Raw genomic sequence first — 27,220 nt, 5'->3', positions numbered from 1 at the left:
TAGAGGGAGTTAAAATAGAGAGCTAGGAGTATTTATAATAGAGATTCAGAGGGAGCTATAATAATGGCATGAGGAGGGTAGAAGGAGCTATAACAGAGAGTAGAGGAGATTTATAATGATCCTTCATGTTAATAGAACTGTAGAGGGTCACATAATAGAGAGACAGAGTGTTTGATTTATAATGATTTTGAATAGAGGTGTAGAGGGATGTTATAATAAGAGTAGAGGGATTTTAATGAAGGAATACAAAGACTAGTTATAATAGAGAGTAGAGGAGAGTTAACAACGGATGCTGTTCATCTAGAGGGTAGAGGGAGTTATAATAGAGAGTAGAGGAGACCAGTGATAGACAGGGAATAGAGTTTGCCAGAGGAGTTGCAACACCAGAGGGAGAGGAGTTTTAATAGAGAGTAGAGGGAGTTACTAATAGAGAGATTGAGATTTATAATCTCCCAGAGAGTGTATGGTTCAGTTATAATGTATGGAGCTGGGTTAGAGAGAGGGAGTTATAATTAGAGAGTCAGGGATTTATAATAACCATGAGGGAGTTAAATAGAGAACCCAGAGTTTTATAATGGCCTGGGGGAATAAGGCCTAGAGGGAGTTATAATAGACACTAGAGATTTATAATGACAAAATAGACGGACAGGGAGTTATAATGACAAAGGAAGGGCTGCATGACACAGAGGATAGAGAGTTATCATAGAGAGTAGAGGAGATTTATAATGAAACAAAAGAGGGCTAGAGGAGTTGTCTCAACAAGAGTAGAGTTTTAATGAATCAACTCCTTAGAGGCAGTTATAATAGAGAGCAGAGGAACCACCCTTTATAAACGGTTCTAACGGTAGAGGGAGTTTCACAAGAGAGATAGAGGAGATTTATAATGAGTGGGAAGAGGGTAGAGGAGTTCTCATCCAGAATAAACTCCCAGTGTTTTGTTTGTTTCACAATAGAGGCTAGAAGTTATAACAGAGTTTTCAGTGTTTATTATAGAGAATAGAGGGAGTTATAATAGAGGAATTCAGAGGGCTTCATAATGGCGAAAGAGGGTAGAATGATGTTAAACAGAGAAAAGTAGAGGGAGTTTCAAAGAAAGTAAACTGCTGCCATAGTAAAATAGAGGTTTCCTGAACAGTTCTCTACATAAAATTTATATACAATCAGAGGGTCAGATATTTGTATGTTTCCAAGTTTATTAGAGACTACAGGGAAACAATAGACAGTAGAGGAGTTCTAATAACGCATCCTGAGGCACATTTATGTTGAATGAGCAAGAAGGTACAGTGCAGTTTTCAAAGAGAGTCAGACTGCCCTTATTTTCGACAGTGTCATTGAGGAGATGTATAATGAACTACAGGAATAGAGGGGAGTCCTAGCAGAGGAGTTATAATAGAGACAGAAGATTTCATAATCTACACACAATAGAGGGTACAATACCCCATACAATACCCCATACAGTAGAGGAGTTCTACCCCATACAATACCCCATAGGGCCACTTTAAAACTGTAGACGGAGATATAATGACAGCCTCAGGGTTCCAGTTATAATGGAAGTTGCACAGAATTTTAATTCAAGTTTGCCAGTTATAATAGAGAGCGAGCGTTTATCAATCATTGTAGACACATCCACCCAAAAAGGGCAAGGTACATGTTAGAGGGAGTTTAACTTGAAACAGAACTCTATAATCACACCATTGATGTCATTGTCACTATGCTGTCATTCATTGATTGAGTAGAGGAGATTTGGATAGAGGCCTGTGAGTTATAGAGGGAGTTTGGGCACGAGGGTGAGGGAGTTATCCTGTGAGTGTCAACCCAGCCCAAAGTAAAAACTGACGGCTGGCAGATTTATAATGACGGGTGATAGAGGGTAGAGCTCCTACATCACCACTAGAGGAGATGTATCTAATGACTTCTCCCTTGAGGGTGAGTTTCAATAGAGAGTAGAGGAGAAACATGGACGCAGAAAGACATTAGAGGGAGTTTACATGTATGTATTTGTTCATCCTGACTAGTTTAATAGAAAGTCAGAGAGATTTATAATAGAGAGAAAATCAGTCTTGCATAAAAACAGATTCTGATGAGAGTGAGGGAGTTATACTACAAATAGAGTATCATAATTAGATTTAGCAGATTTATATGTTGACGGGGAACAGAGTTTGTGGTAGCTGACTGAATGTAGGTTAGATTTATAATGACTTAATAGAGGGTACAGGGAATTATAATAGAGAGTAGAGGAATTTATAATGACTGGGAATAGAAGAGGGAGTCAGAAACAATACAACGCAACCCATACATAGAGGGAGATTAAATGACGGGGAATAGAGGGTAGAGGGAGTCTCTAATAAAAGTGAGGGAGATTTATAATGACGGGGAAAGAGGGTAGAGGGAGTTATATACATATAGAATGGATATTTATAATGACGGGAATAGAGCTTCAGAGGAGTTCTAATAGAGAGCAGAGGAGATTTATAATGACGGGGAATAGAGGGTAGAGGAGTTCTAATAGAGAGTAGAGGAGATTTATAATGACAGGTAATAGAGGGTAGAGGGAGTTCTAATAGAGAGAGAGAGATTTATAATGACGGGGAACAGAGGGTTCAGAGGGGTTCCAATAGAGAGTTCCAGAGGAGATTTATAATGACGGGGAATAGAGGGTAGAGGGAGTTCTAATAGAGAGTAGAGGAGATTTATAACCTCTGTTTCTCCAGAGAGGGTAGAGGGAGTTCTAAGAGCAGAGTAGAGGAGATTTATAATGACTTCAATAGAGGGTAGAGGGAGTTTCTTCCCGAGTCCCCTGAGCTATAATAGAGAGTAGATCCGGGAGCCTTATAATCAGAGTAGACCGTCTCATAGAGGGTAGAGGGAGTTATATAGAGGTAGAGGAGTTCTAATTGAGGTAGAGAAATCTTATAATGCAATAAGGAGAGGGAGTTATAACACGAGGCCTAGAGGAGTCCTCTAATAGATCCATGGCCGATTTATAATGAGAGAATAGAGGGTAGAGGAGTTATAATGAGGAGAGGAGTTATAATAGAGAGTAGAGTGGGCTCTGGAGGTAGAGGAGTTATAATAGAGAGAAGGAGATAAAGAGAGTAGAGGGAGTTATAATAGAGAGCAGAGGGAGTTATAATAGAGTGTAGAGGGAGTGAGAGAGAGAGTTATAATAGAGATAAGAGAGTTATAATATGAGAGAGAGGGAGATAATAGAGAGTATAAGATTTATAAGACGGGGAATAGAGGGTAGAGGGAGTTCGAATAGAGAGTAGAGGAGATTTATAATGACGGGGAATAGAGGGTAGAGGGAGTTATAATAGAGAGTAGAGGAGATTTATAATGACGGGGAATAGAGGGTAGAGGGAGTTCTAATAGAGAGTAGAGGGATAATAGTTTATAATAGAGAGTAGAGGGAGTTATAATAGAGAGTAGAGGGAGTTATAATAGAGAGTAGAGAGATGTTATAATGACGGGAACAGAGGGTAGAGGAGTTATAATAGAGAGTAGAGGAGATTTATAATGACGGGAATAGAGGGTAGAGGAGTTATAATAGAGAGTAGAGGAGATTTATAATGACAGGGAATAGAGGGTAGAGGGAGTTATAATAGAGAGTAGAGGAGATTTATAATGACAGGGAATAGAGGGTAGAGGGAGTTATAATAGAGAGTAGAGGAGATTTATAATGACGGGGAATAGAGGGTAGAGGGAGTTATAATAGAGAGTAGAGGAGATTTATAATGACAGGGAACAGAGGGTAGAGGAGTTATAATAGAGATAGAGGGATTTATAATGACGGGAATAGAGGGTAGAGGGAGTTATAATAGAGAGTAGAGGAGATTTATAATGAGAATAGTAGAGGGAGTTCTAATAGAGAGTAGAGGAGTTTATAATGACGGGGAATAGAGGGTAGAGGGAGTTATAATAGAGAGTAGAGGAGATTTATAATGACAGGGAATAGAGGGTAGAGGGAGTTCTAATAGAGAGTAGAGGAGTTTATAATGACGGGAATAAGAAGTAGAGGGAGTTATAATAGAGGGTAGAGGGAGTTATAATAGAGGGTAGAGGGAGCTATAATAGAGAGCAGAGGAGTTATAATGACAGGGAATAGAGGGTAGAGGGAGTTATAATAGAGAGTAGAGGAGTTCTAATAGAGGGGAATAGAGGGCAGAGGAGTTATAATAGAGAGTAGAGGAGTTCTAATAATGATAGAGAGTAGAGGGAGTTATAATAGAGAGTAGAGGAGTTTATATAGAGAGTAGAGGGAGTTATAATAGAGAGTAGAGGAGATTTATAATAGAGAGTAGAGGGAGTTATAATAGAGGGTAGAGGAGTTATAATAGAGAGTAGAGGGATTTATAATGAGGGAGTTATAGAGGGTAGAGGAGTTATAATAGAGAGTAGAGGAGATTTATAATGACGGGGAATAGAGGGTAGAGGGAGTTATAATAGAGAGTAGAGGAGATTTATAATGAATAGAGGGTAGAGGGAGTTATAATAGAGAGTAGAGGAGTAATGATAATAGAGGGTAGAGGGAGTTATAATAGAGAGTAGAGGGAGTTATAATGAGGAGATTTATAGACAGGGTAGAGGAGTTCTAATAGAGAGTAGAGGAGATTTATAATGACGGGGAATAGAGGGTAGAGGGAGTTATAATAGAGAGCAGAGGGATTTATAATAGAATAGAGTAGAGGGAGTTATAATAGAGAGTAGAGGAGTTATAATAGAGAGTAGAGGGAGTTATAATAGAGAGTAGAGGAGATTCTATAATAGGGGAGTAGAGGGAGTTATAATAGAGAGCAGAGGAGTTATAATAGAGAGTAGAGGGAGTTATAAAGAGAGTAGAGGGAGTTATAATAGAGAGTAGAGGAGATTTATAATAGAGAGTAGAGGGAGTTATAATAGAGAGTAGAGGGAGTTATAATAGAGAGTAGAGGGAGTTATAATAGAGAGTAGAGGGAGTTATAATAGAGATAGAGGAGAGTTATAATAGAGAGGTTATAATAGAGCAGAGGAGTTATAATAGAGAGTAGAGGGAGTTATAATAGAGATAGAGGGAGTTATAATAGAGAGTAGAGGGAGTTATAATAGAGAGTAGAGGGAGTTATAATGATCTTAGGGATTTATAACAGGTAGAGGGAGTTATAATAGAGAGTAGAGGAGTTTTATAATAGAAAGTAGAGGGAGTTCTAATAGAGAGTAGAGGAGATTTATAACAGAGTAGGGAGTTCTAATAGAGGGTAGAGGAGTTATAATAGAGAGTAGAGGAGTTATAATAGAGGGTAGAGGGAGTTATAATAGAGAGTAGAGGGAGTTATAATAGAGATAGAGGGAGTTATAATAGAGAGGAGTTATAGGGAGTTATAATAGAGAGTAGAGGAGATTTATAATAGAATAAAGTAGAGGGAGTTATAATAGAGAGAGTAGAGGAGAGTTATAATAGAGGTAGGGAGTTATAATGAGTAGAGGGAGTTATAATAGAGAGTAGAGGGAGTTATAATAGAGAGGGTAGAGGGAGTTATAATAGAGAGTAGAGGGAGTTATAATAGATAATAGAGTAGAGGGAGTTATAATAGAGAGTAGAGGGAGTTTTAATAGAGAGAGTAGAGGGAGTTATAATAGAGAGTAGAGGGATTAATAATGTAGGGGAGTTATAATGAGTAGAGGGAGTTATAATAGAGAGTAGAGGGAGTTATAAAGGGGAGAGGGTAGAGGAGTATAATAGAGAGTAGAGGAGTTTAGAGGAGTTATAATAGAGAGTAGAGGGATTTATAATAGAGAGTAGAGGGAGTTATAATGAGAGAGTAGAGGGAGTTATAATAGAGAGTAGAGGAGATTTATAATAGAGGAGTTATAATATAGAGGGCAGAGGGAGTTATAGTAGAGAGTAGAGGAGATTTATAATAGAATAGAGGGTAGAGGGAGTTATAATAGAGAGTAGAGGAGATTATAATAGGGAGAATAGAGTAGAGGGAGTTCTAATAGAGAGTAGAGGGAGTTATAAATAGAGAGTAGAGGGAGTTATAATAGAGAGTAGAGGGAGTTTATAATAGATAATAGAGGGTAGAGGGAGTTATAATAGAGAGTAGAGGAGATTATACAATAGAGGGTAGAGGGAGTTATAATAGAGAGTAGAGGAGTTTATAATAGACGGGATATAGAGGGTAGAGAGTTATAATAGAGAGTAGAGGGAGTTTATAATGACGGGAATAGAGGGTAGAGGAGTTCTAATAGAGAGTAGAGAGATTTATAATAAGTAGAGAGGGTAGAGGGAGTTATAATAGAGAGTAGAGGGATTTATAATAAGAGAATAGAGGGTAGAGGGAGTTATAATAGAGAGTAGAGGGAGTTATAATAGAGAAATAGAGGGTAGAGGGAGTTATAATAGAGAGTAGAGGGATTTATAATAGAGAGTAGAGGGAGTTATAATAGAGAGTAGAGGGAGTTATAATAGAGAGTAGAGGGAGTTATAATAGAGAGTAGAGGGAGTTATAATAGAGAGTAGAGGGAGTTATAATAGAGAGTAGAGGGAGTTATAATAGAGAGTAGAGGGAGTTATAATAGAGAGTAGAGGGAGTTATAATAGAGAGTAGAGGGAGTTATAATAGAGAGTAGAGGGAGTTATAATAGAGAGTAGAGGGAGTTATAATAGAGAGTAGAGGGAGTTCTAATAGAGAGTAGAGGGAGTTATAATAGGGGGAGTTATAATAGAGAGTAGAGGGAGTTATAATAGAGAGTAGAGGAGATTTATAATGACGGGGAAATAGAGGGTAGAGGGAGTTATAATAGAGAGTAGAGGAGTTATAATAGAGAGTAGAGGAGAGTTATAATAGAGAGTAGAGGAGATTTATAATAGAGAGTAGAGGAGATTTATAATAGAGAGTAGAGGAGATTTATAATAGAGAGTAGAGGAGATTTATAATAGAGAGTAGAGGAGATTTATAATAGAGAGTAGAGGAGATTTATAATAGAGAGTAGAGGAGATTTATAATAGAGAGTAGAGGAGATTTATAATGACGGGGAATAGAGGGTAGAGGGAGTTATAATAGAGAGTAGAGGAGATTTATAATAACGGGGAATAGAGGGTAGAGGGAGTTATAATAGAGAGTAGAGGAGATGTATAATGACGGGGAATAGAGGGTAGAGGGAGTTCTAATAGAGAGTAGAGGAGATGTATAATGACGGGGAATAGAGGGTAGAGGGAGTTCTAATAGAGAGTAGAGGAGATTTATAATGACGGGGAATAGAGGGTAGAGGGAGTTCTAATAGAGAGTAGAGGAGATTTATAATGACGGGGAATAGAGGGTAGAGGGAGTTCTAATAGAGAGTAGAGGAGATGTATAATGACGGGGAATAGAGGGTAGAGGGAGTTCTAATAGAGAGTAGAGGAGATTTATAATGACGGGGAATAGAGGGTAGAGGGAGTTATAATAGAGAGTAGAGGGATTTATAATGACGGGAATAGAGGGTAGAGGGAGTTCTAATAGAGAGTAGAGGAGATTTATAATGACGGGGAATAGAGGGTAGAGGGAGTTCTAATAGAGAGTAGAGGGAGTTATAATAGAGAGTAGAGGGAGTTATAATAGAGAGTAGAGGGAGTTATAATAGAGAGTAGAGGGAGTTATAATAGAGAGTAGAGGGAGTTATAATAGAGAGTAGAGGGAGTTATAATAGAGGGTAGAGGGAGTTATAATAGAGAGTAGAGGGAGTTATAATAGAGAGTAGAGGGAGTTATAATAGAGAGTAGAGGGAGTTATAATAGAGAGTAGAGGGAGTTATAATAGAGAGTAGAGGGAGTTATAATAGAGAGTAGAGGGAGTTATAATAGAGAGTAGAGGGAGTTATAATAGAGAGTAGAGGGAGTTATAATAGAGAGTAGAGGGAGTTATAATAGAGAGTAGAGGGAGTTATAATAGAGATAGAGGGAGTTATAATAGAGAGTAGAGGGAGTTATAATAGAGAGTAGAGGGAGTTATAATAGAGAGTAGAGGGAGTTATAATGAGGGAATAGAGGGTAGAGGGAGTTATAATAGAGAGTAGAGGAGATTTATAATGACGGGGAATAGATAATAGAGGGAGTTATAATAGAGAGTAGAGGAGTTATAATAGAGAGTAGAGGGAGTTATAATAGAGAGTAGAGGAGTTATAATAGAGAGTAGAGGGAGTTATAATAGAGAGTAGAGGGAGTTATAATAGAGAGTAGAGGAGTTTATAATAGAGGGTTATAATAGAGGGTAGAGGGAGTTATAATAGAGAGTAGAGGAGTTATAATAGAGAGTAGAGGGAGTTATAATAGAGAGTAGAGGGAGTTATAATAGAGAGTAGAGGGAGTTATAATAGAGAGTAGAGGGAGTTATAATAGAGAGTAGAGGAGTTATAATAGAGAGTAGAGGGAGTTATAATAGAGAGTTAGAGGGAGTTATAATAGAGAGTAGAGGGAGTTATAATAGAGAGTAGAGGGAGTTATAATAGAGAGTAGAGGGAGTTATAATAGAGAGTAGAGGGAGTTATAATAGAGAGTAGAGGGAGTTATAATAGAGAGTAGAGGAGTTATAATAGAGAGTAGAGGGAGTTATAATAGAGAGTAGAGGGAGTTATAATAGAGAGTAGAGGAGTTATAATAGAGAATAGAGGAGTTATAATAGAGAGTAGAGGGAGTTATAATAGAGTAGGGTTATAATAGAGGGTAGAGGAGTTATAATAGAGAGTAGAGGGAGTTATAATAGAGAGTAGAGGAGTTATAATAGAGAGTAGAGGAGTTATAATAGAGAGTAGAGGGAGTTATAATAGAGAGTAGAGGAGTTATAATAGATGAAATAGAGGGTAGAGGGAGTTATAATAGAGAGTAGAGGGAGTTATAATAGAGAGTAGAGGGAGTTATAATAGAGAGTAGAGGAGATTTATAATAGGGGAGAGCAGAGGGAGTTATAATAGAGAGTAGAGGGAGTTATAATAGAGAGTAGAGGGAGTTATAATAGAGAGTTATAATAGAGGGAGTTATAATAGAGAGTAGAGGGAGTTATAATAGAGAGTAGAGGGAGTTATAATAGAGAGTAGAGGGAGTTATAATAGAGAGTAGAGGGAGTTATAATAGAGAGTAGAGGAGATTTATAATAGAGAGTAGAGGGAGTTATAATAGAGAGTAGAGGGAGTTATAATAGAGAGTAGAGGAGTTATAATAGAGAGTAGAGGGAGTTATAATAGAGAGTAGAGGGAGTTATAATAGAGAGTAGAGGAGATTTATAATGACGGGGAATAGAGGGTAGAGGGAGTTATAATAGAGAGTAGAGGAGATTTATAATGACGGGGAATAGAGGGTAGAGGGAGTTATAATAGAGAGTAGAGGGAGTTATAATAGAGAGTAGAGGGAGTTATAATAGAGAGTAGAGGGAGTTATAATAGAGAGTAGAGGGAGTTATAATAGAGAGTAGAGGGAGTTATAATAGAGAGTAGAGGAGATTTATAATGATGTGAACAGAGTAGAGGGAGTTTTAATAGAGAGTAGAGGGAGTTATAATAGAGAGTAGAGGGAGTTATAATAGAGAGTAGAGGGAGTTATAATAGAGAGTAGAGGGAGTTATAATAGAGAGGACAGGGAGTTATAATAGAGAGTAGAGGGAGTTATAATAGAGAGTAGAGGGAGTTATAAGAGAGTAGAGGGAGTTATAATAGAGAGTAGAGGGAGTTATAATAGAGAGAACAGAGGGATTTATAATAGAGAGTAGAGGGAGTTATAATAGAGAGTAGAGGGAGTTATAATAGAGAGTAGAGGGAGTTATAATAGAGAGTAGAGGGAGTTATAATAGAGAGTAGAGGAGTTATAATAGAGAGTAGAGGGAGTTATAACAGAGAGTAGAGGGAGTTATAATAGAGAGTAGAGGGAGTTATAATAGAGAGTAGAGGGAGTTATAATACATGGGAATAGAGGGTAGAGGAGTTATAATAGAGAGTAGAGGAGTTATAATAGAGAGTAGAGGAGTTATAATAGAGGGTAGAGGGAGTTATAATAGAGAGTAGAGGGAGTTATAATAGAGAGTAGAGGAGATTTATAATGAGGGGAATAGAGTAGAGGGAGTTATAATAGAGAGTAGAGGGAGTTATAATAGAGAGTAGAGGGAGTTATAATAGAGAGTAGAGGAGATTTATAAGAGAATAGAGGGTAGAGGGAGTTATAATAGAGAGTAGAGGAGTTATAATAGAGAGTAGAGGGAGTTATAATAGAGAGTAGAGGGAGTTATAATAGAGAGTAGAGGAGTTATAATAGAGAGTAGAGGGAGTTATAATAGAGAGTAGAGGGAGTTATAATAGAGAGTAGAGGAGTTATAATAGAGAGTAGAGGAGATTTATAATGAGAAATAGAGTAGAGGAGTTATAATAGAGAGTAGAGGGAGTTATAATAGAGAGTAGAGGGAGTTATAATAGAGAGTAGAGGGAGTTATAATAGAGAGTAGAGGGAGTTATAATAGAGAGTAGAGGGAGTTATAATAGAGAGTAGAGGAGAGTTATAATGACGTAGGGTTAATAGAGTAGAGAGAGTTATAATAGAGAGTAGAGGAGATTTATAATGACGGGGAATAGAGGGTAGAGGGAGTTATAATAGAGAGTAGAGGGAGTTATAATAGAGAGTAGAGGGAGTTATAATAGAGAGTAGAGGGAGTTATAATAGAGAGTAGAGGGAGTTATAATAGAGAGTAGAGGGAGTTATAATAGAGAGTAGAGGAGATTTATAATGACGGGGAATAGAGGGTAGAGGGAGTTATAATAGAGAGTAGAGGGAGTTATAATAGAGAGTAGAGGGAGTTATAATAGAGAGTAGAGGGAGTTATAATAGAGAGTAGAGGAGTTCTATAATAGAGAGTAGAGGGAGTTATAATAGAGAGTAGAGGGAGTTATAATAGAGAGTAGAGGGAGTTATAATAGAGAGTAGAGGGAGTTCTAATAGAGGTAGAGGGAGTTATAATAGAGAGTAGAGGAGTTATAATAGAGAGTAGAGGGAGTTATAATAGAGTTATAATAGAGGGAGTTATAATAGAGAGTAGAGGGAGTTATAATAGAGAGTAGAGGAGTTATAATAGAGAGGAGGGATTTATAATGACGGGGAATAGAGGGTAGAGGGAGTTATAATAGAGAGTAGAGGAGTTATAATAGAGAGTAGAGGGAGTTATAATAGAGAGTAGAGGGAGTTATAATAGAGAGTAGAGGGAGTTATAATAGAGAGTAGAGGGAGTTATAATAGAGGGTAGAGGGAGTTATAATAGAGAGTAGAGGGAGTTATAATAGAGAGTAGAGGGAGTTATAATAGAGAGTAGAGGAGATTTATAATGACGGGGAATAGAGGGTAGAGGGAGTTATAATAGAGAGTAGAGGGAGTTATAATAGAGAGTAGAGGGAGTTATAATAGAGAGTAGAGGGAGTTATAATAGAGAGTAGAGGGAGTTATAATAGAGAGTAGAGGGAGTTATAATAGAGAGTAGAGGGAGTTATAATAGAGAGTAGAGGAGATTTATAATGACGGGGAATAGAGGGTAGAGGGAGTTATAATAGAGAGTAGAGAGAGTTATAATAGAGAGTAGAGGGAGTTATAATGACGGGGAATAGAGAGTAGAGGGAGTTATAATAGAGAGTAGAGGGAGTTATAATAGAGAGTAGAGGAGTTATAATGAGAAGTAGGAATAGAGTAGAGGGAGTTATAATAGAGAGTAGAGGGAGTTATAATAGAGAGTAGAGGGAGTTATAATAGAGAGTAGAGGAGTTATAATAGAGAGTAGAGGGAGTTATAATAGAGAGTAGAGGAGTTTATAATACGGGGAATAGAGGGTAGAGGGAGTTATAATAGAGAGTAGAGGGAGTTATAATAGAGAGTAGAGGGAGTTATAATAGATAAGTAGAGGGAGTTATAATAGAGAGTAGAGGGAGTTATAATAGAGAGTAGAGGATTTATAATGTTATAATAGAGGGTAGAGGGAGTTATAATAGAGAGTAGAGGAGATTTATAATGACGGGGAATAGAGGGTAGAGGGAGTTATAATAGAGAGTAGAGGGAGTTATAATAGAGAGTAGAGGAGATTTATAATGACGGGGAATAGAGAGTAGAGGGAGTTATAATAGAGAGTAGAGGAGATTTATAATGACGGGGAATAGAGGGTAGAGGGAGTTATAATAGAGAGTAGAGGGAGTTATAATAGAGAGTAGAGGAGATTTATAATGACGGGGAATAGAGGGTAGAGGGAGTTATAATAGAGAGTAGAGGGATTTATAATAGAGAGTAGAGGGAGTTATAATAGAGAGTAGAGGGAGTTCTAATAGAGAGTAGAGGAGTTATAATAGAGAGTAGAGGAGTTATAATAGAGAGTAGAGGAGATTATAATGACAGGGAATAGAGGGTAGAGGAGTTATAATAGAGTAGAGGGATTTATAACAGAGAGTAGAGGGAGTTATAATAGAGAGTAGAGGGAGTTATAATAGAGAGTAGAGGAGTTATAATAGAGAGTAGAGGGATTTATAATAGAGAGTAGAGGAGTTCTAATAGAGAGTAGAGGGAGTTATAATAGAGAGTAGAGGAGTTATAATAGAGAGTAGAGGGATTTATAACAGAGAGTAGAGGGAGTTCTAATAGAGAGTAGAGGGAGTTATAATAGAGAGTAGAGGGAGTTATAATAGAGAGTAGAGGGATTTATAATAGAGAGTAGAGGAGTTATAATAGAGAGTAGAGGGAGTTATAATAGAGAGTAGAGGGAGTTATAATAGAGAGTAGAGGGATTTATAATAGAGAGTAGAGGGAGTTATAATAGAGAGTAGAGGGAGTTATAATAGAGAGTAGAGGGAGTTATAATAGAGAGTAGAGGGAGTTATAATAGAGAGTAGAGGGAGTTATAATAGAGAGTAGAGGGAGTTATAATAGAGAGTAGAGGGAGTTATAATAGAGAGTAGAGGGATTTATAATAGAGAGTAGAGGGAGTTCTAATAGAGGGTAGAGGGAGTTATAATAGAGAGTAGAGGGAGTTATAATAGAGAGTAGAGGGAGTTCTAATAGAGGGTAGAGGGAGTTATAATAGAGAGTAGAGGGATTTATAATAGAGAGTAGAGGGAGTTCTAATAGAGAGTAGAGGGAGTTATAATAGAGAGTAGAGGGAGTTATAATAGAGAGTAGAGGGAGTTCTAATAGAGGGTAGAGGGAGTTATAATAGAGAGTAGAGGGATTTATAATAGAGAGTAGAGGGAGTTCTAATAGAGGGTAGAGGGAGTTATAATAGAGAGTAGAGGGAGTTATAATAGAGAGTAGAGGGAGTTCTAATAGAGAGTAGAGGGAGTTATAATAGAGAGTAGAGGGATTTATAATAGAGAGTAGAGGGAGTTCTAATAGAGAGTAGAGGGAGTTATAATAGAGAGTAGAGGGAGTTATAATAGAGAGTAGAGGAGTTATAATAGAGAGTAGAGGAGTTATAATAGAGAGTAGAGGGAGTTATAATAGAGAGTAGAGGGAGTTATAATAGAGAGTAGAGGGAGTTATAATAGAGAGTAGAGGAGTTTATAATAGAGAGTAGAGGGAGTTATAATAGAGAGTAGAGGGAGTTATAAAGGAGAGTAGAGGGAGTTATAATAGAGAGTAGAGGAGTTATAATAGAGAGTAGAGGGAGTTATAATAGAGAGTAGAGGAGTTATAATAGAGAGTAGAGGGAGTTATAATAGAGAGTAGAGGAGTTATAATAGAGAGTAGAGTTATAATAGAGAGTAGAGAGTTATAATAGAGAGAGGGAGTTATAATAGAGAGTAGAGGGAGTTATAATAGAGAGTAGAGGGAGTTATAATAGAGAGTAGAGGAGTTATAATAGAGAGTAGAGGAGTTATAATAGAGAGTAGAGGAGTTATAATAGAGAGTAGAGGGAGTTATAATAGAGAGTAGAGGGAGTTATAATAGAGAGTAGAGGAGTTATAATAGAGAGAGAGGGAGTTATAATAGAGAGTAGAGGGAGTTATAATAGAGAGTAGAGGGGAGTTATAATAGAGAGTAGAGGGGAGTTATAATAGAGAGTAGAGGGAGTTATAATAGAGAGTAGAGGGAGTTATAATAGAGAGTAGAGGGAGTTATAATAGAGAGTAGAGGGGAGTTATAATAGAGAGTAGAGGGAGTTATAATAGAGAGTAGAGAGAGTTATAATAGAGAGTAGAGGGAGTTATAATAGAGTAGAGGAGTTATAATAGAGAGTAGAGGAGTTATAATAGAGAGTAGAGGGAGTTATAATAGAGTAGAGGGAGTTATAATAGAGAGTAGAGGAGTTTTAATAGAGAGTAGAGGAGTTATAATAGAGAGAGGAGTTATAATAGAGTAGAGAGAGTTATAATAGAGAGTAGAGGGAGTTATAATAGAGAGTAGAGGGAGTTATAATAGAGATAGAGGAGTTATAATAGAGTAGAGGAGTTATAATAGAGAGTAGAGGGAGTTATAATAGAGAGTAGAGGGAGTTATAATAGAAGTAGAGAGTTATAATAAGAGGGAGTTATAATAGAGAGTAGAGGAGTTATAATAGAGAGTAGAGGGAGTTATAATAGAGAGTAGAGAGAGTTATAATAGAGAGTAGAGGGAGTTATAATAGAGAGTAGAGGGAGTTTTAATAGAGAGTAGAGGGAGTTATAATAGAGAGTAGAGAGGAGTTATAATAGAGAGTAGAGGGAGTTATAATAGAGAGTAGAGGGAGTTATAATAGAGAGTAGAGGGAGTTATAATAGAGAGTAGAGGGAGTTATAATAGAGAGTAGAGGGAGTTATAATAGAGAGTAGAGGGAGTTATAATAGAGAGTAGAGGGAGTTATAATAGAGAGTAGAGGGAGTTATAATAGAGAGTAGAGGGAGTTATAATAGAGTGTAGAGGGAGTTATAATAGAGAGTAGAGGGAGTTATAATAGAGAGTAGAGGGAGTTATAATAGAGAGTAGAGGAGTTATAATAGAGAGAGGGAGTTATAATAGAGAGTAGAGGGAGTTATAGTATAGTATAGGGAGTTATAATAGAGTGTAGAGGAGTTATAATAGAGATAATAGAGGGGAGTTATAATAGAGAGTAGAGGGGAGTTATAATAGAGAGTAGAGGGAGTTATAATAGAGAGTAGAGGAGTTATAGTAGAGAGTAGAGGGAGTTATAATAGAGAGTAGAGGGAGTTATAATAGAGAGTAGAGGGAGTTATAATAGAGAGTAGAGGGAGTTATAATAGAGAGAGAGGGAGTTATAATAGAGAGTAGAGGAGTTAGTAGAGGGAGTTTAATAGAGAGTAGAGGGAGTTATAATAGAGAGTAGAGGGAGTTATAATAGAGAGTAGAGGGAGTTTTAATAGAGAGTAGAGGGAGTTATAATAGAGAGTAGAGGGAGTTATAATAGAGAGTAGAGGGAGTTATAATAGAGAGTAGAGGGAGTTTTAATAGAGAGTAGAGGGAGTTATAATAGAGAATAGAGGGAGTTATAATAGAGGGTAGAGAAGTTAGAAAAGAGGGGATGATGAAAAAGGATGATTTGAGGTCATCTCATGGATCAACATCGTTGCTTTGTAAACAACAGGTGTAGACGAACAGTGAAATTCTTACTTATGGGTCCTTTTCCAACAATGCAGTTAAAGATAAAGCTAAAAAAGAAACATCTAATTAAAATGTGAATCTATTAGACCGTAATCCATAACCATGTCATGCTATTTTCAGGGCTCTGCTCTAAGTTGACAAGCATCACCATCTTTCTCCCTCCATCCGTTATTATTGAATCTTTCTTATCAGTAGTCTGTGTAGATAAACACTGTAGATAATGTAGCAGGCAGAATGACTGTAGCCTGGTCCCAGATCCCTTTGTGCTTTCTTGCCAATTGAACCCCTTTGATCATTGTCAGCACAAACTGATCTGGGACCAGGCTAAAGGGACTGCATGGGGCTCAGTCTAGGGAACAGTGCTTCTAGCTGTCAGACTGGTTTACAATTATGTCAGATTTATAAAGTTGCAGTCAGCCGATGCTAATCTTGTAGTCACTTCAGCTTCAGAGAGATGTGTAACCCAAGAGAGCAACCGTGGAGAAACTCAGGAGGGACTCTCTCTTTCTCTCCACTTTCATTCTCTTTCTTTTGCTCTTTCTCTATCTCTCTCGCGCTCTTTCCGTACCCAAACTCTATTCACATTTCTAATCCACTGCACTCTCTCTCTCTCCTTCCCTCTCTCCCTTCTCTCTTATCTCAGTTGATTAAGGAAGCTCCATACGATCAGATGTGGTGTTATTAGCTCTGAGGGCTGAATTCACTGAGAAAATGCCACCAATGGAAAATGTACACGTGATCTGGTCCTACAGTATATATGGAACCAGCCTGGGTTAAATGTGGAGTCTAATGTAGAGATAGTGTCCTGGTGTTTATGTATGAAGTATGAAGAGGACATGGTTGTTATGTATGAAGTATAGAAGTAGGACATGGTTGTTTATGTATGAAGTAGAGAGAGGACATGGTTGTTATGTATGAAGTAGAGAGAGGACATGGTTGTTATGTATGAAGTAGAGAGAGGACATGGTTGTTATGTATGAAGTAGAGAGAGGACATGGTTGTTATGTATGGAGAGGACATGGTTGTTTATGTATGAAGTATAGAGAGGACATGGTTGTTTATGTATGAAGTATAGAGAGGACATGGTTGTTTATGTATGAAGTAGAGAGAGGACATGGTTGTTATGTATGGAGAGGACATGGTTGTTTATGTATGAAGTATAGAGAGGACATGGTTGTTTATGTATGAATTATAGAGAGGACATGGTTGTTTATGTATGAAGTAGAGAGAGGACATGGTTGTTTATGTATGAAGTATAGAGAGGACATGGTTGTTTATGTATGAAGTATAGAGAGGACATGGTTGTTATGTATGAAGTATAGAGAGGACATGGTTGTTATGTATGAAGTATAGAGAGGACATGGTTGTTATGTATGAAGTATAGAGAGGACATGGTTGTTTATGTATGAAGTATAGAGAGGACATGGTTGTTTATGTATGAAGTATAGAGAGGACATGGTTGTTTATGTATGAAGTATAGAGAGGACATGGTTGTTTATGTATGAAGTAGAGAGAGGACATGGTTGTTTATGTATGAAGTATAGAGAGGACATGGTTGTTTATGTATGAAGTATAGAGAGGACATGGTTGTTTATGTATGAAGTATAGAGAGGACATGGTTGTTTATGTATGAAGTATAGAGAGGACATGGTTATGGTTGTTTGTTTATGAAGTATAGAGAGGACATGGTTGTTTGTGTATGAAGTAGAGAGAGGACATGGTTGTTATGTATGAAGTATAGAGAGGACATGGTTGTTTGTGTATGAAGTATAGAGAGGACATGGTTGTTTATGTATGAAGTATAGAGAGGACATGGTTGTTTGTGTATGAAGTATAGAGAGGACATGGTTGTTTATGTATGAAGTATTGGTTGTTTATGTATGAAGTATAGAGAGGACATGGTTGTTTGTGTATGAAGTATAGAGGACATGGTTGTTTGTGTATGGTTGTTATGTATGAAGTATAGAGAGGACATGGTTGTTTGTGTATGAAGTATAGAAGTATGAGGACATGGTTGTTATGTATGAAGTATAGAGGACATGGTTGTTATGTATGAAGTATGAGAGGACATGGTTGTTTGTGTATGAAGTATAGAGAGGACATGGTTGTTATGTATGAAGTATAGAGAGGACATGGTTGTTTGTGTATGAAGTATAGAGAGGACATGGTTGTTTGTGTATGAAGTATAGAGAGGACATGGTTGTTTATGTATGAAGTATAGAGAGGACATGGTTGTTTGTGTATGAAGTATAGAGAGGACATGGTTGTTATGTATGAAGTATAGAGAGGACATGGTTGTTTGTGTATGAAGTATAGAGAGGACATGGTTGTTATGTATGAAGTATAGAGAGGACATGGTTGTTTGTGTATGAAGGACATATAGAGGGACATGGTTGTTTATGTATGAAGTATAGAGAGGACATGGTTGTTTGAAGTATGAGAGGACATGGTTGTTATGTATGAAGTATGGACATGGTTGTTATGTATGAAGTATAGAGAGGACATGGTTGTTTATGTATGAAGTATAGAGAGACATGGTTGTTTATGTATGAAGTATGGAGAGGACATGGTTGTTTGTGTATGAAGTAGAGAGGACATGGTTGTTTATGTATGAAGTATGGACATGGTTGTTATTTATGTATGAAGTATGAGAGTACATGGTTGTTATGTATGGACATGGTTGTTTATTATGTATGAAGGACATGGTTGTTTATGTATGAGAGGACATGGTTGTTTGTGTATGAAGTATAGAGAGGACATGGTTGTTATGTATGGAAGGACATGGTTGTTATGTATGAAGTATGGAGAGGACATGGTTGTTATGTATGAAGTATGGAGAGGACATGGTTGTTATGTATGAAGTATGAGAGGACATGGTTGTTATGTATGAAGTATGGAGAGGACATGGTTGTTAGTGTATGAAGTATAGAGAGGACATGGTTGTTATGTATGAAGTATGGAGAGGACATGGTTGTTATGTATGAAGTATGGAGAGGACATGGTTGTTTGTGTATGAAGTATAGAGAGGACATGGTTGTTTGTGTATTAAGTATGGAGAGGACATGGTTGTTATGTATGGAGAGGACATGGTTGTTATGTATGAAGTATAGAGAGGACATGGTTGTTTTGTATGAAGTATAGAGAGGACATGGTTGTTTGTGTATTAAGTATGGAGAGGACATGGTTGTTATGTATGAAGTATGGAGAGGACATGGTTGTTTGTGTATGAAGTATAGAGAGGACATGGTTGTTATGTATGAAGTATGGAGAGGACATGGTTGTTATGTATGAAGTATGGAGAGGACATGGTTGTTAGTGTATGAAGTATAGAGAGGACATGGTTGTTATGTATGAAGTATAGAGAGGACATAAGGTTAGCAGTGTTGTTATGTATGGAGAGGACATGGTTGTTATGTATGAAGTATGGAGAGGACATGGTTGTTATGTATGAAGTATAGAGAGGACATGGTTGTTATGTATGAAGTATGGAGAGGACATGGTTGTTATGTATGAAGTATGGAGAGGACATGGTTGTTATGTATGAAGTATGGAGAGGACATGGTTGTTATGTATGAAGTATGGAGAGGACATGGTTGTTATGTATGAAGTATAGAGAGGACATGGTTGTTATGTATGAAGTATGGAGAGGACATGGTTGTTATGTATGAAGTATGGAGAGGACATGGTTGTTATGTATGAAGTAGAGAGAAGACATGGTTGTTTATGTATGGAGAGGACATGGTTGTTATGTATGAAGTATAGAGAGGACATGGTTGTTATGTATGGAGAGGACATGGTTGTTATGTATGAAGTATGGAGAGGACATGGTTGTTATGTATGAAGTATGGAGAGGACATGGTTGTTTATGTATGAAGTATAGAGAAGACATGGTTGTTTGTGTATGAAGTATAGAGAGGACATGGTTGTTATGTATGAAGTATAGAGAAGACATGGTTGTTATGTATGAAGTATAGAGAGGACATGGTTGTTATGTATGAAGTATGGAGAGGACATGGTTGTTTGTGTATGAAGTAGAGAGAGGACATGGTTGTTATGTATGAAGTATAGAGAGGACATGGTTGTTTATGTATGAAGTATAGAGAGGACATGGTTGTTATGTATGAAGTATAGAGAGGACATGGTTGTTTATGTATGAAGTGGTTGTTATGGGAGAGGACATGGTTGTTATGTATGAAGTATGGAGAGGTTGTTATGGTTGTTTGTGTTATGTTATAAGGTTGCAGTATGGAGAGGACATGGTTGTTATGTATGAAGGTTAGCAGTGAGGACATGGTTGTTTATGTATGGTTAAGTATGGAGAGGACATGGTTGTTATGTATGAAGTATAAGAGGACATGGTTGTTATGTATGAAGTATAGAGAGTGGATACATGGTTGTTATGGATAAAGTATAGAGTAGGAGAGGACATGGTTGTTTGTGTATGAAGTATAGAGAGGACATGGTTGTTTGTATGAAGTATGGTTAACATTAGGGATAAGGTTACATGGTTGTTATTATGGAAAGTATGGAGAGTTACATGGTTGTTTATGATGAAGGTTAGAGAGTGGTTGTTAGGATAAGGTTACATGGTTGTTATGGGATAAGAAGTAGTGTGGTTAACATTAGGGATATGGTTAGTTATGTTAAAGTTAGGGATAAGGTTGTATGTAGTGAAGGGTTAACATTAGGATAAGGTTAGCAGTGTGGTTAACATTAGGGATAAGGTTAGCAGTTAAGTTAAATTAGGGATAAGGTTAAGTGTTAACATTAGGATAAGTTAGCAGTGGGTTAACATTAGGGATAAGGTTAGCAGTGTGGTTAACATTAGGGATAAGGTTAGCAGTGTGGTTAAAGTTAGGGATAAGGTTAGCAGTGTGGTTAACATTAGGGATAAGGTTAGCAGTGTGGTTAACATTAGGGATAAGGTTAGCAGTGTGGTTAAAGTTAGGGATAAGGTTAGCAGTGTGGTTAAGTTAGGGATAAGGTTAGCAGTGTGGTTAACATTAGGGATAAGGTTAGCAGTGTGGTTAAAGTTAGGGGTAAGTTCAGGATAAGGTTAGCAGTGTGGTTAAAGTTAGGGATAAGGTTAGCAGTGTGGTTAACATTAGGGATAAGGTTAGCAGTGTGGTTAAAGTTAGGGATAAGGTTAGCAGTGTGGTTAACGTTAGGGATAAGGTTAGCAGTGTGGTTAAAGTTAGGGATAAGGTTAGCAGTGTGGTTAAAGTTAGGGATAAGGTTAGCAGTGTGGTTATAGTTAGGGATAAGGTTAGCAGTGTGGTTAAAGTTAGGGATAAGGTTAGCAGTGTGGTTAAAGTTAGGGATAAGGTTAGCAGTGTGGTTAACAGTTAGGGATAAGGTTAGCAGTGTGGTTAAAGTTAGGGATAAGGTTAGCAGTGTGGTTATAGTTAGGGGTAATGTTAGGATAATGTTAGTGGTTATAGTTAGGGGTAAGGTTAGCAGTGTGGTTATAGTTAGGGATAAGGTTAGCAGTGTGGTTATAGTTAGGGATAAGGTTAGCAGTGTGGTTATAGGATAAGGTTAGCAGTGTGGTTATAGTTAGGGATAAGGTTAGCAGTGTGGTTATAGTTAGGGATAAGGTTAGCAGTGTGGTTATAGTTAGGGATAAGGTAGTTAGGGTTAAAGCAGTGTGGTTATAGTTAGGGATAAGGTTAGCAGTGTGGTTATAGTTAGGGATAAGGTTAGCAGTGTGGTTAAAGTTAGGGATAAGGTTAGCAGTGTGGTTAAAGTTAGGGATAAGGTTAGCAGTGTGGTTATAGTTAGGGATAAGGTTAGCAGTGTGGTTATAGTTAGGGATAAGGTTAGCAGTGTGGTTAAAGTTAGGGATAAGGTTAGCAGTGTGGTTATAGTTAGGGATAAGGTTAGCAGTGTGGTTATAGTTAGGGATAAGGCAGTTAGTTAGGGATAAGGTTAGCAGTGTGGTTATAGTTAGGGATAAGGTTAGCAGTGTGGTTATAGTTAGGGGTAAGGTTAGCAGTGTGGTTATAGTTAGGGATAAGGTTAGCAGTGTGGTTATAGTTAGGGATAAGGTTAGCAGTGTGGTTATAGTTAGGGGTAAGGTTAGCAGTGTGGTTATAGTTAGGGATAAGGTTAGCAGTGTGGTTATAGTTAGGGATAAGGTTAGCAGTGTGGTTATAGTTAGGGATAAGGTTAGCAGTGTGGTTATAGTTAGGGATAAGGTTAGCAGTGTGGTTATAGTTAGGGATAAGGTTAGCAGTGTGGTTATAGTTAGGGATAAGTTAGCAGTGTGGTTAAGTTAGGGAGGATAAGGTTAGCAGTGTGGTTATAGTTAGGGATAAGGTTAGCAGTGTGGTTATAGTTAGGGATAAGGTTAGCAGTGTGGTTATAGTTAGGGGTAAGGTTAGCAGTGTGGTTATAGTTAGGGATAAGGATAGCAGTGTGGTTATAGTTAGGGTAAGGTTAGTGGTTATAGTTAGGGGTAAGGTTAGCAGTGTGGTTATAGTTAGGGATAAGGTTAGCAGTGTGGTTATAGTTAGGGGTAAGGTTAGCAGTGTGGTTATAGTTAGGGTAAGGTTAGCAGTGTGGTTATAGTTAGGGATAAGGTTAGCAGTGTGGTTATAGTTAGGGATAAGGTTAGCAGTGTGGTTATAGTTAGGGATAAGGTTAGCAGTGTGGTTATAGTTAGGGGTAAGGTTAGCAGTGTGGTTATAGTTAGGGGTAAGGTTAGCAGTGTTATAGTTAGGGATAAGTTTAGGTTATAGTTAGGGGTAAGGTTAGCAGTGTGGTTATAGTTAGGGGTAAGGTTAGCAGTGTGGTTATAGTTGTGGTTAGGGGTAAGGTTAGCAGTGTGGTTATAGTTAGGGGTAAGGTTAGCAGTGTGGTTATAGTTAGGGGTAAGGTTAGCAGTGTGGTTATAGTTAGGGAAGGTTAGCAGTGTGGTTATAGTTAGTTTAGCAGTGTGGTTATAGTTAGGGATAAGGTTAGCAGTGTGGTTATAGTTAGGGGTAAGGTTAGCAGTGTGGTTATAGTTAGGGATAAGGTTAGCAGTGTGGTTATAGTTAGGGGTAAGGTTAGCAGTGTGGTTATAGTTAGGGTGGTTATAGTTAGGTTAGCAGTGTGGTTATAGTTAGGGATAAGGTTAGCAGTGTGGTTATAGTTAGGGTAAGGTTAGCAGTGTGGTTATAGTTAGGGATAAGGTTAGCAGTGTGGTTATAGTTAGGGATAAGGTTAGCAGTGTGGTTATAGTTAGGGATAAGGTTAGCAGTGTGGTTATAGTTAGGGATAAGGTTAGCAGTGTGGTTATAGTTAGGGATAAGGTTAGCAGTGTGGTTATAGTTAGGGTAAGGTTAGCAGTGTTTAGGGGTAAGGTTAGCAGTGTGGTTAGTTAGGGATAAGGTTAGCAGTGTGGTTATAGTTAGGGGTAAGGTTAGCAGTGTGGTTATAGTTAGGGTAAAGGTTAGCAGTGTGGTTATAGTTAGGGATAAGGTTAGCAGTGTGGTTATAGTTAGGGATAAGGTTATATAGTTAGTTTAGCAGTGTGGTTATAGTTAGGGATAAGGTTAGCAGTGTGGTTATAGTTAGGGGTAAGGTTAGCAGTGTGGTTAGTTAGGTGTGGTTATAGTTAGGGATAAGGTTAGCAGTGTGGTTATAGTTAGGATAAGGTTAGCAGTGTGGTTATAGTTAGGGGGTAAGGTTAGCAGTGTGGTTATAGTTAGGGATAAGGTTAGCAGTGTGGTTATAGTTAGGGATAAGGTTAGTGTGGTTATAGTTAGGGAGTGTGGTTATAGTTAGGGATAAGGTTAGCAGTGTGGTTATAGTTAGGGTAAGGTTAGCAGTGTGGTTATAGTTAGGGGTAAGGTTAGCAGTGTGGTTATAGTTAGGGAGTAAGGTTAGCAGTGTGGTTATAGTTAGGGGTAAGGTTAGCAGTGTGGTTATAGTTAGGGAGTAAGGTTAGCAGTGTGGTTATAGTTAGGGAGTAAGGTTAGCAGTGTGGTTATAGTTAGGGAGTAAGGTTAGCAGTGTGGTTATAGTTAGGGATAAGGTTAGCAGTGTGGTTATAGTTAGGGATAAGGTTAGCAGTGTGGTTATAGTTAGGGATAAGGTTAGCAGTGTGGTTATAGTTAGGGATAAGGTTAGCAGTGTGGTTATAGTTAGGGATAAGGTTAGCAGTGTGGTTATAGTTAGGGGTAAGGTTAGCAGTGTGGTTATAGTTAGGGATAAGGTTAGCAGTGTGGTTATAGTTAGGGATAAGGTTAGCAGTGTGGTTATAGTTAGGGATAAGGTTAGCAGTGTGGTTATAGTTAGGGATAAGGTTAGCAGTGTGGTTATAGTTAGGGGTAAGGTTAGCAGTGTGGTTATAGTTAGGGGTAAGGTTAGCAGTGTGGTTATAGTTAGGGATAAGGTTAGCAGTGTGGTTATAGTTAGGGATAAGGTTGGGGTTAGGTTTAAAATAGAATTTGAAGAAGAAATAGGCAGTGTTTACGACTTTGTGGCTGTGATAACTAGTGGCGACAGTATGTTAAGACAAGGTGGTTTTACTGACCTTGTGACTTAACCAGGAAATAAACTTTGAGCCCCCAGTGTTTCGTCCGGCGCTAAGAGCGCTCGTCAAAACGTATGATTAAGCCCCGACCTTTTACCTACTCAGGAAAACTCCTGGGCCTATATAGATTACGTTTGGTGAGGGAAGGATATAACATACCTCTGATTGGCTATCCGGATACTCATCTGTCTGTGGTGGAGGCCACATGCCCAGCTTCCCAAGAGACTGTCGTGCTGGAGAGAGTGGGAGGAGGAGAGGAAACTATGGTTACATCATGATCTATAATTGACAATAAAACTATAATTGCTCAGACACGGAGTCACAGAGGACTCTTGTTGTATTAGCACACCCTAACCCTGGCGTTCCTCTATTCAGTACTGTACCCAGATAAGCCTGTCCCTGTCTGTCTGGCAACTACTGTGGGCCTACCGCTGACAACATACACAATACGCCCAGCTTGCCTTGGCACAGCACATCGTAATAATACTGGCACTAATTATTACTGTGATAACAGCTTCATTTGAAAAGCATTTTTCATACTGGTCACATCACTAAGCACTTTGAATGATTTCAAGGGCGATTTACACCCTGAAATGTATAACCATTAGATTGTATTAGCTCATTACATATTCAGTCATGTTAAACATTCCCTTAGTGTCTACTAACTCCCAGAATCTAAAGTTGCCTCACAAGCATATATTCTAGGCTGGGTTCTACAATTCATCTTGGAAAAGATTTTCTACACTTTGTGCACTTTGTGTTTTGCTGACACAATGAAGGGTCAAGACATGAGTCAGTGATTTTCACTTTCATATATTTTCACTCACTTTTGATCTGACAGTTAATTGTACAGACGATCCCAACTTTAGTTTAATCAGTTACCCAGTAGTGTATCATTCAGCCTGTTGGCAAAGGTTGCTTACCAAACAGCACCCACCCTATTCCGTGCACTACTTTGGCACCCTATTCCCTATTTAGTGCACTACTTTTGACCAGAGCCCTGGTCAACAGTAGTGCGCTATTTAGGGAATAGGGTACCATTTGGGATACACACAAAGACTGTGATCTCTGGAGCAGAACTATTGACGACAGTGAGAATGTTGTATTAGATGTTTGATGATGTAGCACTACCTGACCCAATGGGAGATGAAATAATATCCTCACTGAACTATTACATTGTCTTTTCATCATCTCTCCTGACACAGAAGCACACACACACACACACACACACACACACACACACACACACACACACACACACACACACACACACACACACACACACACACACACACACACACACACACACACACACACACACACACACACACACACGGAAACAATTGAACACACACACTATACACTTACCTGTTGGTGTTGCAGAGGCTGTCCGCGATGAGGGGGTAACAGATAGTTCAGGGGTCACCAGTCCGTTCTGTAGTAGTAGAGGTGGAGGAGGAGAAGTGGGACTCTGTACCTCCCTACTGGCTGGCCTCCCCCCTCCTCCTCCTCCTTCCCTGTACAGACTGCTCCTCTGCCTCCGCAGCTCCTTCTCTCTCTCCCTGGCTTCCCGGATATCCTGCTCCACCTTGTCCTGAGACACCGATGAGGAGCGCAGCTTGAAGAAGGGGTTCTCCTTTGGAACCTCCTCTTCCTCCTCCTCCTCCTCCTCCTGATCCATCCTCCCTCCATCCTCATCCCTCCAAAACCCCCTTCTCTCTTCTCCGCTGAATGCACTGGTTGAGGAGTATATAGAAGCGGAGTCGACCACGGTGAGGCCCTGTGTCTCGGTGAGCGTGCCCGTACTGTGGGAGTGCCTGAGGGGCTTGGAGACGTGGTGGACGTGGGCCGGAGTGGGGAGAACCAGGTGGTGGTGGTTATCCAGGATGATTATCTGGCCCCCGGCGCTCTCGGAGAGAGTGGGGCCCCGGGGGACAGGGGCCCCATGAGGGGTGTAGGTGATGCCTTTAGGTGTTCCGGAGGGGCTCTGGTTCTGGGTCTGGGACATCAGCTCCAGGCTACTACGTCTTCTCTCCCCGAACGAGCCTCCGACAAAGGACACGGATGATGCGTCGTTCCCCTGGATCTCCAGGGTGGAGAGGTCACTCGCCGAAGCCCAGGAGGGTGCCTTGCTCTGGGACAGTATCATCGAGGATGTCTCCTTGGGCTCCTGGAAAGCTTCGAATAACTTCTTCCTTTCCTTGAGCTGGCGTACTGTCCCCTTGTCATAGGAACCTCTAACTTTCCCTAGTCGAACCAGGACCTGTTCCCTCTGGGTCTCTACACTGATCTCCTTCTGCATCTTCTTCCCCGCAAACAGACGGTCCTTCCCCCCCTGGCTCTTGTCCGACTTGGAAGGCAGGGTCTCAGTCAAGACTGACTTCCTTAGGGGGATGTCCACATATTCCTGGGTGGGAGGATTGTTGTGGAGGCCCCTGGATCTCCTGAGGGACTGCTCACGTTGCACTGCCCGACGGATCTCCCTCTCGATGGGGGTCTCGTCGGCCGGAGGCGAGGTGAGGGTGGGGGTGGTGGTTTGGAGCTCCACAGTACTACCAGGGGAGAAGTCGGCAGATACGCCACTGTCACTCTGGCTGTCATCGAACAAGTCCCCTCCCAACTTCATCTTGGAAGCTTTGCTGTGACTGTCTCTCGACATCAACAACCCAGAGTTTGTCCTCTTTTCTTCGCTCCGTTTCTCTTTTTTCTTCCTGTCTGCCTCACCCGCTGTGCCAAGTCCACTCGCTCTCTGCCCTCTCTCTCCACCTGTTTGCCTGTTGTCTCCCTCCCTCTTTCCCACCTTTCTCTCTCCACCCGCCTGCTCTTTCACTACAACACAGCCAGAGCCAAGGAGATCTGCCTTGACCTGATTAGCTGGCTCCTTGGCGACTGTCGCCAGGGGCGGAGCCAGAGTTGCTCCCTTGAACACCTGTTGTGCTGCCACTTCCTGGTTACTATGATGCGTCAGAGCAGCAGTGACATTTCGTAACAACTGCTCCCCTGCTGTTTGTCTGGTGTAACTACACCCGGGGCTGAGCCAGGTCTACTAGTTGGCTGCAAGAGGAGGATCTAGAGGAGGTGGATTGCTCAGGCTGAGGGAGTTTGCTTCTGGTACTGTCCAGCCTAACCCATTGCCTCCG

General features: G+C 39.3%; 1 protein-coding gene and 1 long non-coding RNA gene across 6 annotated transcripts in view; one reads left to right on the top strand and one right to left on the bottom strand.

The window, feature by feature from the left end:
• The window catches only part of LOC127924637 (histone H3.v1-like), a 30,911-nt gene extending 3,826 nt beyond the window's left edge, over positions 1–27,085 (bottom strand). Inside the window, exons 1-2 of the mRNA XM_052509354.1 lie at positions 25,449–27,085; positions 24,240–24,313 (exon numbers count right to left, since the gene is read on the bottom strand). Coding sequence (XP_052365314.1) covers positions 24,240–24,313; positions 25,449–26,739 — 1,365 coding nt within the window. The 5' untranslated portion in view covers positions 26,740–27,085. The remainder of the gene's footprint in view (positions 1–24,239; positions 24,314–25,448) is intronic.
• LOC127924624 (uncharacterized) lies at positions 20,362–24,232 on the top strand. 5 transcript variants are annotated; one of them, XR_008118433.1, is made up of 8 exons: positions 20,362–20,484; positions 20,645–20,704; positions 20,765–20,884; positions 21,228–21,317; positions 22,201–22,260; positions 22,518–22,631; positions 23,360–23,426; positions 23,550–24,232. It is a non-coding gene; the product is annotated as an uncharacterized LOC127924624 (long non-coding RNA). The 5 variants fall into 5 exon arrangements; XR_008118434.1 differs by lacking the exon at positions 23,360–23,426 and adding an exon at positions 22,377–22,436 and having other exon boundaries at positions 20,373–20,514; positions 20,675–20,884; positions 22,548–22,607; positions 23,670–24,232; XR_008118435.1 differs by lacking the exon at positions 23,360–23,426 and adding an exon at positions 22,311–22,340 and having other exon boundaries at positions 20,373–20,514; positions 20,675–20,884; positions 22,548–22,607; positions 23,670–24,232.
• Positions 27,086–27,220: the final 135 nt, after the last annotated feature.

This window comes from Oncorhynchus keta, unplaced genomic scaffold (assembly GCF_023373465.1).
Source record: "Oncorhynchus keta strain PuntledgeMale-10-30-2019 unplaced genomic scaffold, Oket_V2 Un_contig_436_pilon_pilon, whole genome shotgun sequence".
NCBI lineage: Eukaryota > Metazoa > Chordata > Actinopteri > Salmoniformes > Salmonidae > Oncorhynchus > Oncorhynchus keta.
This window is presented reverse-complemented; position numbering and strand designations above follow the sequence as displayed.